The sequence below is a fragment of the Acomys russatus genome, chromosome 27, assembly GCF_903995435.1.
Source record: "Acomys russatus chromosome 27, mAcoRus1.1, whole genome shotgun sequence".
Classification (NCBI taxonomy): Eukaryota; Metazoa; Chordata; class Mammalia; order Rodentia; family Muridae; genus Acomys; species Acomys russatus.
In genome coordinates this window covers 17,944,829-17,958,233 of record NC_067163.1, presented here as the reverse complement: position 1 = coordinate 17,958,233, position 13,405 = coordinate 17,944,829, and the positions used below count along the sequence as shown (strand labels likewise).

Genomic DNA, 13,405 nt, shown 5'->3' with positions numbered 1-13,405 from the left:
TGATCCTCGTGACTCTCCCTATGAGATGCTAGGATTATAGGCATGAGACACCCAGGCTGAAAATGTTTTCTGACAAATAATTAATTAAATGACTTATATACAGCAATTTTTGAAAGATTAACGCATTGAAATCAGAGTTCTTTAAAGAAAAAAAAAAAATTCACAACCCCAAATTTCCAAAACGAGAACCTGAGATCTCAGGTAAAGAATTCTGCTCAGATGGGCTCATTAGGATGACAAAGGGGTCCCCACATTTCCAGGCCCTTCAGCCACCAGTCCTAACTCCTTTCATATATCCCAAACTTTTATCTTAGAGCTGGCCCATAGAAATACAATGTGGACCACAATGTGTAATTTTAAGTTTCTTATCAGTCACTTTGTTAAAAGCTTAAAATTAATTTTAATAGAATCTAACTTAACCCAACATACCCCAAGTCTTTTAAGTGTGTAATCTATTTACAACGTTATTACGTAGATGTTTTTATTTCTTTGTGTGTAGGAAATCTTTGGAATCTGCAATGCATTGTACTCCACCGGTTCATCTCAAGTCAGACGAGCCCCACTCTCAACGTGCACGTTGGAGATCGGAGATCGTAGGCTCAGGAGCACCACAAATGATGGGGACCAGCTTGTGAGTCAGTCCAGGATGAAACGCAGGACCAAAACAACACATCTCAACTCTGGACCACACCCCACTCTATACTGCAGAGACCTCCTGCGACTGGCCAACCTCCTCTATAGGCCTCTGTGCAGTGGGGACAGCTGCAACCCAGGATTCGAGCTTGACCAGCACAAATGCCAGCCCCTAAAATCTCAAAACTCATATATATTTTCTAGATGCAGAAACCATGATCCCAATTGAGGCACACACAAAGGCAGGCATGAGGCAAACAGCTCTTTATCCTTTTCCAATGGGCTCCACCCCTGTAGGCGGCAGTGCCACTTTTGACAGATTCCAGCAGATGGCTGGTTATAAGGCCCGAGTCCCCAAATAGCCAGAATTGAATCTTTTGCTTTAATTACCCTGAGAGGGCCAAGGAATTTCACTTTAAACATGCATCATCCCAAGAATGTTTGTGGGTTGTCTCTTTCTCAAGTGTGTGGATCTAGAAATTTATTTTTACTGCTGCAAGGGATGGGACCCGGGGTCTTGCTCATACCATACTCTCCAGTCTGGAGATGTTACAGGCGGGCAGAAAACTGGAAATTGCAGAGCTGATAGTGGGGTGGATGAACACAGACACACACATGCACTCTCAGCTTCATCCAATGGGAAGAGAAATGTTCCCACCATTGTTGACTGTCTCGTGGGAACAGAAAAGTGGGAAGCTGCCTGGCAGAGGAGGGAGAGCTATGGCCCCCACAGCTCCATCCAGCTATTCTAGATACAGTGGCAGCTTGGGCTTTCTTTAAACTCCCCAGTCAGATCCATCCTCAGGCTATACGTCTCTCTCACACCACTGCCTCACAGGGAGCCAGCCTGGCGAGTCCCTTCCAACCGCACTAACCCTAAAGGCCCCACAGAGACCTGCAAAAGCATCATTAGCATCTGGCTCCACCTACCCCTCCTGCCCTCAGCTCAGACTTTCTATGGGAAGGAGGGCTAGTCCCTGGGGTTCCCTTTTCTTTACTCCAGAGTTTGAAATCAGGCCAAATCCAGGCTACACCAAGGCCATTCCAGAATCCTCTCCGGGTTGGGGGGGGTCTTATTTTTGAAAGGACAATGAACGGAGTAACCGCGAGAGTAACTCACCAATGGAGCAAGTGGCTGGCATCTCTGAGAGCCCTTGTGGCCTCTGGGTAGCCACAGGAACTCACCAGACGCTACTCCCACACATCAAAAGTGACCCCACAGGACTCATGTGGGTCCTGCTCTATGGGGCATTGAGCCAACATGTGCCGGCACCAAAAGGTTCTCACGTGCCCAAGAAAGTCAGGGTATGTGTCAGCCTCCCTTCTCTGATCCAACAGACTCTGGAGAGTCAGGGTCCACCCTCTCTAGGACCCAGAGCACCAGGGGTTAGACCTCCTCTGGCTTTGTAGAGTCTGGGAAAGGCCTGGCACCAATGCCTGCTGTTGGTGTGTGTGGTAACACGGAGCTGAGCTGTTGACAGGGAGGAAGGTTGTCTGCTGATAAGCTATGCTGAACCATCCAGGGGAACCATCCAGGGGAAACCTGAGCTCCTAGTACTCCCAGGGCCCAGCAAGTGCCGCAAACCTAAAATATAATCATCACCTCTAGGGCACAAAGGCTATGCTGGATGTGCAACTTGGTGATGAGGCCATTGCCTGATACGTGAGAGGCCCTGTGCCTGATCCCTAGGATGGATGAATGGATGGATGGATGGATGGATGGATGGATGGATGAATGCTGTGTATTGAAAGGTAACAAATGCATAATTATCATGACTGCCAAATGTAATACTTTATCAATGTGCAAAAGTATTTGCCAGGCATGGTGGCACACACCTTTAATCCCAGCACTCGGGAGGCAGAGGCAGGTGGATTGCTGTGAGTTCCAGGACAGCCTGGTCTACAAAGCAAGTTCAGGACAGCCAAGATAACATAGAGAAACCCTATCTCAAAAAACAAAACAAAAAAAAAAAAAAAAAAAAAGAAGAAGAAGAAGAAGAAGAAAAAAATAGAAAAGTATTATGCTTAATGAAAGATAGAGGCCAATAACTGCCCTTCCCTGGCTTCCTTTCTGAGTTTGCCCTTGATGTCTAGAAAAAGCAAGGTGCCTCACCCACTCCTGGGCTATGGCTCTGCTTGGCTGGAAGCCTGCCCAGGCAGTCCTGGATGGCTTCAGGTGACAGAAGAGCCAGGGGGATCTTCTTTCTCCAGTACTGGAGAGCCCTGTCCAGACACTGCCCCAAACCTCAACCTGGACACTGAGCAAGCCAAGGACAGCTCTGGGTCAAGGCTGAGACCAAAGGGGAAGCTGTCTCATCCCAGCTCTTGCTTATGTGCTTTCTTCTAACCAAACTCTTCTTGTCTCCTTCCTTCCTCTAGCTCTACAAGGGCATCCTCACAAGGGGGAAGGAGCGGGCAAAGCCAACGTATTTGTGCTTAGATGGAAGATAGAAAGTTTGAGCTTTAGGTCTGAATCTACCGGCCGATACCCAAGACCAGGTGCCATGGGTGTTTGTGGAAGGCGTTGAAGTGGACTTGGGGGTTCTGTGCTCCAGCATTCTTGCTGGTGCCCAGGTAATGGTGTCTGCTGTAACATCCACACTTAAGACCTTCATTCCCTAAGCCTATCAGAATGCGCAGCGCTTAATAAAGACACATGGCGGAGGGAGAAACTGTGTACAGGGAGAAGCTGGGACAGGGAGGGAGGGAGGGACTTCCAATGGGCCTTAAAGGCTACCAACTACTGCCATGGTATAAAGTCCTATTGGTGAGATCCAAGCTCACGGAGGCAGAAAAGAACTCCTTCAAAACGTAACCAGAGCTGGGGTTTCGAAAGTCTTGGGTTTGATACTCAATGAATAAATAAATAAATGAATCCCAAAGGATTAATGTGCTATTAGCTTTTTGCTGATTTCGGAGACAGGGTCCCCCTGCGCAGCCCAGGCTGTTCTTGATCCTTCTGTCTCGGAGGAGCAGCACCACCCTTACCGACCATGTCGTCTTCACACTTACATATAAGTTAGGCCCTTCATCTTTCCTCCTTGGTTAATTTGGAGCCCAGATTTGCCCAGCACTGTACAGACTGATGTTCTCAGTCTCCGAAGCTGTAAGGTCCCAGCAACAAGTAGTATCTCTCTTGCCTCCTTCACAGGGTTGGCGGAGAGTAGATGCTGGCTCAACAAATAGGGGGCAAGCAGAGCTCGCAGGATGCTGCGGCTGCCCAGTGAGCAAGGAGTTCAGTGCAGAGCCAGCTGTCCCAAGTCAGGGGCAGTTCCCTTCGTCCCCCAATTCCTATCCCACAATGCTACCCTGAGCCTATCTCTAAGACAGAAGAACATCCATGTTTTCCCCAGCTACATGCAGCCGAGCCGCCCCAACCATAGGTGCAACAGAAAGGTGATGGAAGATCACTAGAGTCTATGCCGAGACCAAAGGTTTTATACTGGGACCAAGCTGTGTCTTCACATGTCCTGTGGGGTCATTGTACACAGTGGTCCCCAATTCACTTGCACTGGTTAAGCCATTACTAGAGGGAACCCCTTTCCCTGAATAATGAAAAAGTGGGTGGATACGTCCGGCCCTTAGGACATCTAACTCCAGTGCATGCACATCTGTCTGCCTGTCACTGGAGTTGACTGATATGCAGGTGTCCGGACCAGAGTGGGAGTGGGGCGAGGATGCCCACTGGGTGGGCCACTCTTAAGCCAGTTCTTCTCACCCCCGGCTCTTTGTTTTTAAAGGCACACACCTTTAATCCCAGCACTCAGGAGGCAGAGGCAGCTCAAGGCCAACCTGGTCTATGCATCCATCAGTCCTGAAACCCTTGGACACTGTGAAGAGCCAGAAGAGACTGAGAAAACCTCTGGAGCTGCAGTTAGGGTGTTTGTAAGATGCAGGGTGTGGGTACTGGAAACCAAAATTAGGTTCCCCTTTGCAAGAGCAAGTGCTTTTTATCACGAGCCAGCTCTCCAGCTCTCTGCTTTGAGTTTTTTGAGATAGGGTCTCATTTCTGTAACCCAGGCTGGCCTTGAATTAGCAAATGGTCTACCTCAGCCTCCTCAGTGCTAGGATTACAAGTGTGGCACACCACATCCAGTTACTATGGTAACTTTTGGCAGTAATAAGACCTTTCCATTGGGTGTGGTGGCACATACCTTTAATATCAATACTGAAGAGGCAGAGGTAGGCAGATCTCTGTGAGTTCAAGGCCAGCCTGGTCTACATAGCCAGTTTAGGCTAGCCAGGGCTATACTATCCAGTGCTGCATAGCGAGACCCTGTCTTAAAAACAAAACAAGACATCATTCAAACTCTAGCGCTCCATGCTTCCAGGTCATGCCACCTGGGGTCTGTTACTTCAAGGGATCAGGAAGTCTCCCAGGGACCTGGAAAGCTTTGCAGTTCCTAGTCTTTCTGTCCTGCTTCCTCTGAAGGAGGCGACAGGGAGTCAGAAGCAGGAACAGGAGGGTGGGGGGCTGAGGGGGGTGTCTAGATGTGGTAGGCAGAGGAGGGTTTTGTGAGCTAGGGAGAGACAGAGTTCTGCACAGGACACCCCAGCCCTTATCAGTCTTTCCCACCCTGGGCCTGGTCTCTCTCCTACAGTGGAAAGCACAGGTTTGGACCGCCCCACAAAATTCCCAGCAAGGCAGGAGCCTGGTAGCTGTGGGGGCTGGGGTAAGAGGGGCACCCATCCCTCCCCTTTTCTTTCCAGCTGGGAGATGTCTGGCTCCTTTACTCAGGCTGTAACTCCCTTCTCAGGTCACCCCATAGCCTGCCCTCACCTGGCCCCATCCATCTTGCACACCCTGGTGTGCCCCCATCCTGTCTTCCCTGAGGGGGAGGGTGTGCCCCCATCCTGTCTTCCCTGAGGGGGAGGCAAGGCCTGGGAGAGGAGGGGGGGGTACCTCAGTGTCAGCTCCCTCCAGTTTCTCTACTCTCTCCCCACTTTGCCCTCCCTCTCTGTGGTCCAGTCCTGAAAGCAAAGGAATGTTCTGGAGTTTGGGAAGGATGGGGGCCCCTCAGAGGAGGGAGGAAGGGGAGGAGGCAACTCCGTCCTGTCAGTGTCTGAGCCCTAAATAGAACACAGCAGCCAGGCAGGGGGAATGAAAACAAACAGCCCCTCTCAACAGCCCTTCCTGATGGTCACCGGATTTTCATACTGGTCCCTCAGCCCAGGGCCATTTCCCTTCTCTCTTCTCCCTGTACAGCCTCTCCTATTTAGGGGCGATGGGACAGTTACCCCTTCTGGGCAGGCTGTGTGACAACGGGGAGCTCCTTAACCCTCTCTGGGCTTGGTGAGGAAACAGACAGTGGCAAAACTGAGTGAAAAAGACCAGGAAGCAGAAGAAGGTCTTATCCCTATGACACACTTGTGGGATAAACTTAGAAACAGTCTCTCAACTTAAAAATAATGACCCCAATGCCAGGTGTGGTGGCACATGCCTTTAATACCAGCACTCGGGAAGCAGATACAGTTGGATGTCTGTGAGTTCAAGGCCAGCCTGGTCTACAAAGTAAGTCCAGGACAGCTAGGGCTTCACAGAGAAACCCTGTGGGGAGGGGGGAGGAAGGCCCCTAATGCAAAATTCAACCTATATTAGGTTTATAATACACTGGTTTGCCTTCATTTTGGGGAGAGAGACTCAGGCTCACTACCAACGACTAGGGTGTCATACCCTTCACTAATTCCGCAAGAGACAGAAGAAAGGGCCTTATGGGCTCAGAGGGTCCATGTGCATATCTTGATTAACCCAGCCAGATGACCTCATTCTAGTGACATCCCTGGCCTAGCCAGATTCTGGTACCATTTGGGGATGACGTACATGTATGTCTTTGGGACCCAGCCCGAGGGGTCCCAATCTCTTCAGTGTAGTAAATAATGGGCCAACAATCCAATTCCTGGGGCTCTGCACTCTCCACAGGGTTATCCCAAAACAGAACTATGCATTGCACCCTAATATCTGACACCAGCATTCTGGAGGGTAGGGCTCTCAAGACCACTATGAGAAGTCAAAAGCTCTGGCTCCTGGGCTTGCCACCTATACCTCCTCAAGAAGGGAGATGGGAGGAGTCAGGAAGGCCCTGGGATTCTTCCTGGTTCCTCACTTGGGGTAGCAAGGGGTCCAGGAGCTCATGAAGTAAGACCTTTAGCATGGAGGGCTTGGAAGTATGTTAGAGACTCAGACCTCCCTCATCTCCTCGTCTCTGGCCTCTTCCCTCCTTTCTTTCCTTATTTCTCCCCACTCTCCCCCTCCCCCTCCCCTGCTCACAAAAGCTCTCTGTACACAGCCACTTCCTCTGGCCGCTGTCTCAGAGCCCAGACCTTATGAGAACCATATGGGGGAAAGAGAGTGGAAGAGAAGGGGGTGGGGAGGCAGGCTGGGCCCGCCCCTCTAGCCAGCATCTTTCCACTGCCCTCAGGCTGTGTGCTTGGTGGTTGGCACACTTTGCCCCACACGCCCCTAACTAGATCCTGGTGGTTGCATTGCCTGAATCCCAGGCTAGAGCTGAGAGTCCCGAGGGAGATCTTTGCACAAGAGCAATCTACCCGAGACAGGAGCATTGCACAGGGCCCACAAGGACCCTTACCTCTCCCTATCCAGGACCATCACACTTCCACCATGAGCACCCAGCTAGTATTGCATACACCTGTGCAGACAGCCCCTTCTGCCCTGTATAGGAACATCTGTTTAAGGCTGAGCAGGTTGCCTATCCTGAGGAACTGAACAGTGATTTATCTCATGTCTGCCCCTCCCCACTTGGCCTGAAATGTCTCCAGGTTGGAAGGACTTTGGTCCTGCTGGAAGGGGGAGGGAAGGATTTTGTGTCCGGCAGATCCCAAACAGCAAGACCTCCATCTGGTAGAAGCATTTGAGACCCTCCTAGCTAACCCCACAGGGATCCCATCTAGCGATCCCTCTAATCTTCCAACCTAGCTACAAAGCCAAAGCCTTAAATTGTGGGCCTGCGCTTGCTGCTCTCTAAGACCCTTTTCAGTGCAGATGAAGTAGGAATTTATGGCACTGGCTGTGTCCTCGGAGGTCCTCCTGGGGAGATCTCCTACAGTTGTCTATTATCAGTTCTTTCTGGAATCCCTCATTCTCCAGCCTCCTCCTCCTCTAACTCTCAGAGCTAAGGACCAGAAAGCAAGCCTTTAGCCACTGGCCAGGTTGGGGGGGTTCCCACTCACAGCACACTTCTCCCAAAGGTAAGCCACCTACCCTGGGACCTTTCCCCTCAGAGAGAAGGCTCACAAAGGCACCTACTCTGGGCATTTGTACCCATAGCTGCCAGGCAGACTGGGCTGTGAGGCTGGGGGTGGGGGGTGGGGGGTGAGAAATGATCAGGAAGGAAGCCAAGAGCTCTGCTTTCCTGGAAAATTGCAAATGAAAAGTCCACCATGGGGGGAAACAAAGCAATGGGTGGGGGAGAAGGGACCTGCAGTCTACAAAAACAGAAGGCAGAAGTTGAGATAACAGAGTGGAGGAAGGCTTTTTCAACGAGGTAAACAGGACTGTTCAAGGGAGGCCCCCACCCCGCCCCCTAGCAGACATGGACCTTATCTGGGACTTTGAGTCCTGGCCCTAAGTGTCTGCCAGGCTTCTATCTTGAGGGTCCCTGTGGCTAGAATCTGGGGACTCATTCTGGAGGGGAAAAAGAAGGTCCTCAGTGGAAATGTAGCAAAGGTCTGGGAGGGAGGACACGACCACAGTACCAAAACAGCTGGCTCAAGTCCTGCTCCTCAACTCAGTGACAAGCTTAAAAAAAAAAAAAAAAAAAGAAGAAGAAGAAGTAGAAAGAAAGAAAGAAAAAAATCTGTGTGGAAAAAATAACACACAGAGGAATTAGAGAGGGTGAGACCAATGTCTTACTTTGTTTGAGACAGGGTCCCATAACTAGGCCAGAATGTCTTGAAACTCATGGTCCTCCCAGGATTGCTAGCACCAATTCTGCACCTAGCACAACTCCCCACTTTTGTTGTTGTTGTTGTTTGTTTGGGTTTTTTGTTTTTGTTTTTCAGACAGGGTCTCTCTGTGTTAGCCTTGGCTGTCCTGGACTCGATCTGTAAATCAGGCCTGCTTCGAACTCACAGCGATCTGCCTGCCTCTGCTTCCTGGGTGCTGGGATTAAAAGCATGCACCACCACGCCGTCCCCCCTGCGCTACAAGTCCTCACTTATCCAGGGGGTTTCTGGGGCTGGAGAGATAGCTCAGTGGTTAATAGCATCAGAATGCTTTTCTAGAGGATGCAGGTTCAATTCCCAGCACCCACATGGCAGCTCACAACTGTCTATAGTTCAAGATCTGACAACCTCACACAGACATACATGTGCCAATACATATAAATTAAAAATAAGTAATTTTTTATATATAAAAAAAAATAGGGGTTTATTGTTCTTTCTCAGAAGCAGCAGCCCCTTCCCAGACCTCATTTCTCATCTCAAGATGCATCCTGGGGTGCTTGGTCTGAGTCTCAAGGAAGGCTTGCCTATCTTCCCCTGAGAAGATCCTGGGTCTATTTTCACTTCAGAGGCTGCTTGCCGCGGGGGGGGGGGGGGGGGGGGGGGGGGGGGGGGGGGGGGGGGGGGGGTGGGGGGTGGTTGGGAGGATCATAAATGTGGAAAACTGAGAAAAACATCTGGAGGGAGACTTAGATTCCATTACAGTCCAGACTGGTGAGTGAGTAGGCTTTGCTGTCCTGCCAGGCTGTGGACCAGTCGCTCTGGCACTTTGGAAGGTACCCGTAAGGCAGCTAGGTGAATGGCCTGAGAGGAGAAAGGAGGCTTTCCTTAGGGAAGGGCTTGTGGCTGGGGCGGGAAGGTAAGTCAAAGTCGAGTCTGTTGTTACTTTGTCATGATACATTCTCACCAAGAACTGGTCTCACTCCTTTGAGTGGCGTCAATGGGAATTAGGCATGGCTGGAAAGCATTAGTTGCCAAATCATTCTAAGATGTACTGCAAAACCATTTTTCTATTTTTTTTCTTCCCTTCCTTCTGCCTTGACCATGTTAGGATCCCCTAATCCCCACCAACAGACACACAAGAGACAGCTCCCACACATGTAAGTGTGCAGAGCCTCAGGAGCATGTGGGTGTACACAAATCACCTCCACCCCCCGCCCCCCCAGCTGAACCATCATTACGCAGCTGTGTGTCACAAACATTGGCCCAGCTATTTCTCCCAGCAGAGCACTTTTCTCCTGCAGAGCTAAGTAGGCCGGGGAAATGCCCAAGCTTTCCAGGACCCTTAAATATTTACTGGATACTCAGACCTGCTGTGAACAGCCTTAGCAGCCACTGGCATCTCTCAGAGCTTCCATCGAGGTGGGAGAGGAGAGAAAAGCAGCCTCCACTGCAAGGCGCACACCCAAGCTGGAGAGAATGCAAGCCAGCCGGCCAACATCACAGGCTGACCAGTTGTGTCCTGTCAGGAAGCCAGCTGCCTATGAACCCACCAGAGGACTTACTGTATTGTTCTGGGCACAATCGAACACATGAAACCAGGCCCAGGTCGGTCTGGGCCAGGGGTGCTTGGAGAAAAGGTTGCCTCCAGGGTCGGGATGGCAGGGAAGGGGAAGCGGATTTTGGGCTAGATCCTGAACAGGAAAGCAAGGAGCACGACCCTCAATCCCACGCCGTGCGTGGAGCTTGGAGCACATGGCCAGCACAGGAAACCGCTGGGGTGCGGGGGGGGGGCTCGGGGGGGGGGGGCGGAGGCGGGGGAGGCTCTCCTCGTGCAGTTGTCGGAATTTCAGACTCGGGTTAAGAAGAAGGCACTCGTGCCAGTGAAACAAGGGCTGAATGAGGGCCCGGGTTGAAAGAACCACGGAAGGAGACCAGGAGGCACGTGTCTCCTTTCACCCAGGTTTTTCTACCAGATCTTTGCGTAATTAAGTTAATCGATAAACAGCCAAAGCCGAATTATTTCCAGGGGAGTAAAGGAATAATAGGCCGGGACCCGGGGTTCATGCCAAGTTCACTTCCCAAATACATGCAGTGGTAGAGAGCCCAAGAGGAGTTGAGATGCAGGGAGTTCCATTCAGAACAGAAGCCCTTGCATTCCAAGGACAGGTTTAGCGGAGTTCACGCTCTCCTTGCCCTCGGAAGCCCAACTGCGAGCAGAGCTCCGCAGGCCCGGGGCGGGGAACCGCCGACTTAGTTATCCCAGTTAGAGGAACCGGTCTTGCCCGCTGAGTCCAGAAGGCTTTCCCTCGTGTGGGCTCTCAAGGCTCAACTGTGGAGAAGCGTTCCTGACTCTGATCAGCCTTCCCACTCCCTCCCAGCTCAGGGCCCCTTAAGGATGCGATATAAGCCCACCTGGAACAGGGAACGTGGAGTGGTCCCTCTAGCGTCTACCTGCACTTCACCTGTGCAGGTGAGCGGGCTTCCGCTGTGCCTCTCTCTGTCTGGGGACATCTCGGGGTTCCCAAAATACCGAGCCTTCTCCTAGTTCAAATTTCCCGACTGACGCCTGGACTCAGACTTTCCCCAGTCTCTCAAGTGCAAGATCGCCCCCATGCCCCTCCCGTTTAGGTCCCAATTCTATGACCTGACCCGGCACAGAGTAGGGTACTCACAGGGTGATGGTGCCATTTGGCAGAAGACCGGGGTCTGGAGGTTCGGGGAGTTCCCCGCCGCCGCACACCACCCTCCTTCGAGCCGGGTTGTGGGCGCCGCCACTTAGTCCCTTGGGCCGCTCCCCAGAGCACTTGCAACCGCGGATAGGGACTGGGCAGCCAGGCGCACCCCGAGTTCCGGGAGCCAGGAGCAGAAGACACTGCAGCAGCGGCAGCAACAGCAGGCGTGCGGGGGGCACCGGCATCCTGCGTCCCCCGGTGCCCATCAACCCATCGCCCCGCGGGGACCTACAGCGCAGGGGCCGAAAGGCACACTGGCCGGAGGGACCCGGGCGTGCGAGAGGCGTGCTCAGCGGGAGCCTGAGGCACCCGAGGGCGGGGCGGGGGGCCATGGGCGGAGGCAAGCCTCGGGGTCCCTGCTGCGGCGCCCCGGGGGCATGGCTTGGGAGCACCCGGGCCGGGCGAGACGCGGGCGCCACTGACAGCGCAGCGCGGGTGGCCCCCGGCGGCGCGGCCCGAGTCTCAACACTGCGCTCCGAGCCGACCGGAGCCTGTCCCCTGCGCGTCGCCGGCTCGCTCGGCGCGCAGCTTAGACCTAGCGGATAGCGCCGGGTTCTTGCTGCTGGCCCTGAGGCAGCTCCGTGCCATGGATGGGGGCAGCTCGGCGCCGCGCCACTCCCGCCGCCAGCCCCCGCCCGCCTCCCTCACCGCCTCGTCACTCTGCGAGGCCCTAGCGCCGCCCGATACCCAGCTAGGCGGCTTCCCTCCTTCAAGTGCAAGCCTGGAAGACAGCTTGAATAGCCACCCATCTACATATCCCTGTCACCTACCTGGAACCAAGACTATCTTTCGTCTCGACTCCTTCTACTTGCCAGGAGCCTTTCTCTCCACAATCCAGCTCAGACCTCTAAGCCAACCATCACTTTCCACAAAACTCTTTCTCATCCAGCCTACATGCCCTTGTTCTAGGACTTTTGTTGAAGTTCGGGCTTGGCCTGAGATGTCTGGTGCTCCATGTTAGAGGCAGAGGTTTGCTTAGGGTCTAAGGTTTCTCCTGGCCCCTGATACGATGGGCCGATCTAAAGTTGACGCTCAGACTTGTTCCCACCCTCAAACTTCGATTGAAGACACAGCAGGAGGACACAAGACTGAGACAAGGAGGCCATAGACCTTACCCTGTGAGCAGTGACCTTGCCCAGCAGGAGGTACACGTCATTAGGCCAAGGAGGGGTCAAAGGTTAAGGCAGAAACTACCAGAGTTAGTCTCCTGTTAGCACGCTTTGTGTGTGTGTGTATACACCGCGCTCACACACACGTGTATTGGGAAAGCAGGAAATGAAAATGGAAGAAATAGAAGGCTCTGGCATCTATAATAGGGTAGAGCACTGTATCGTGCGCCAGAGCACCTAGGCTAGGCTTCCAGGCCCAGTGATGCCTTTTATTAGCTGTTTGACTTTGGACACAGCACATAACACCTAGGGGTGTGGAATCTATTGGGTCCTGCTTGTCCTGTTGTATAAGAATGTGAGAAGGAGGAGGAAGGGCCAATCTTAGGTAGGATCTGACCTTGACAACTGGGCAGGAGAATAACCCAGCCTGTGGACACTACCTCAAAAACGCAACAGAAACAGCAATCCCAACAACCAATTCCTGTGGGCAATAGATGTACTGTGATACCAACTGAAGAGAAGGCTGGGGTTGGAGGACCCAGGGCACCGCCTTCTCAGTTTCCCTATAAAACATGACGATTTGGTCATTTAATAGAACCCTTGCCGCTAGGTAGCAGGCCATCTTCAGGACTGGGGCAGACCCAGTCCAGGCTCATGACCCTTCTATGGCAGCAGAGTGACCCCACCTTGGCCCTGCTGGCGTGTTCAGTGCCTTTTCTGCCACTGTGGCCTGTGAACCAAACCTCTACTCTCCTTTGCAGGGAAAAAGCAGTATCTCTCCCCGGCAACAAACACTAGCTTCTTTCTTAGCTTTTCCTCACTAGAGTCCCTGCTGCAGGCTCTGTTTCCTTGAACTTCCCAAAGATAAATAAATAGTGATTGCAAACGGAGGAAATGAGAAGTGGAACGGACACTCCCAGCAGGAGCCTTAGGCAGGCCTGGTGGAGGCTGCATTCCTCCGGAAAGGGGCCAGAGATGGGCAGAGACGGGGGCTCACCAGACTACTCTGCCTAGCTAACCAGTGCGAGC

At 52.5% G+C, this 13,405-nt stretch overlaps 1 protein-coding gene across 1 annotated transcript in view; it reads right to left on the bottom strand.

The window, feature by feature from the left end:
- Adgra2 (adhesion G protein-coupled receptor A2) overlaps positions 1-11,686 on the bottom strand; it is a 37,980-nt gene extending 26,294 nt beyond the window's left edge. The window contains exon 1 of the mRNA XM_051169602.1: positions 11,208-11,686. Coding sequence (XP_051025559.1) covers positions 11,208-11,599 — 392 coding nt within the window. The 5' untranslated portion in view covers positions 11,600-11,686. The remainder of the gene's footprint in view (positions 1-11,207) is intronic.
- Between the last annotated feature and the right edge of the window lie 1,719 nt (positions 11,687-13,405).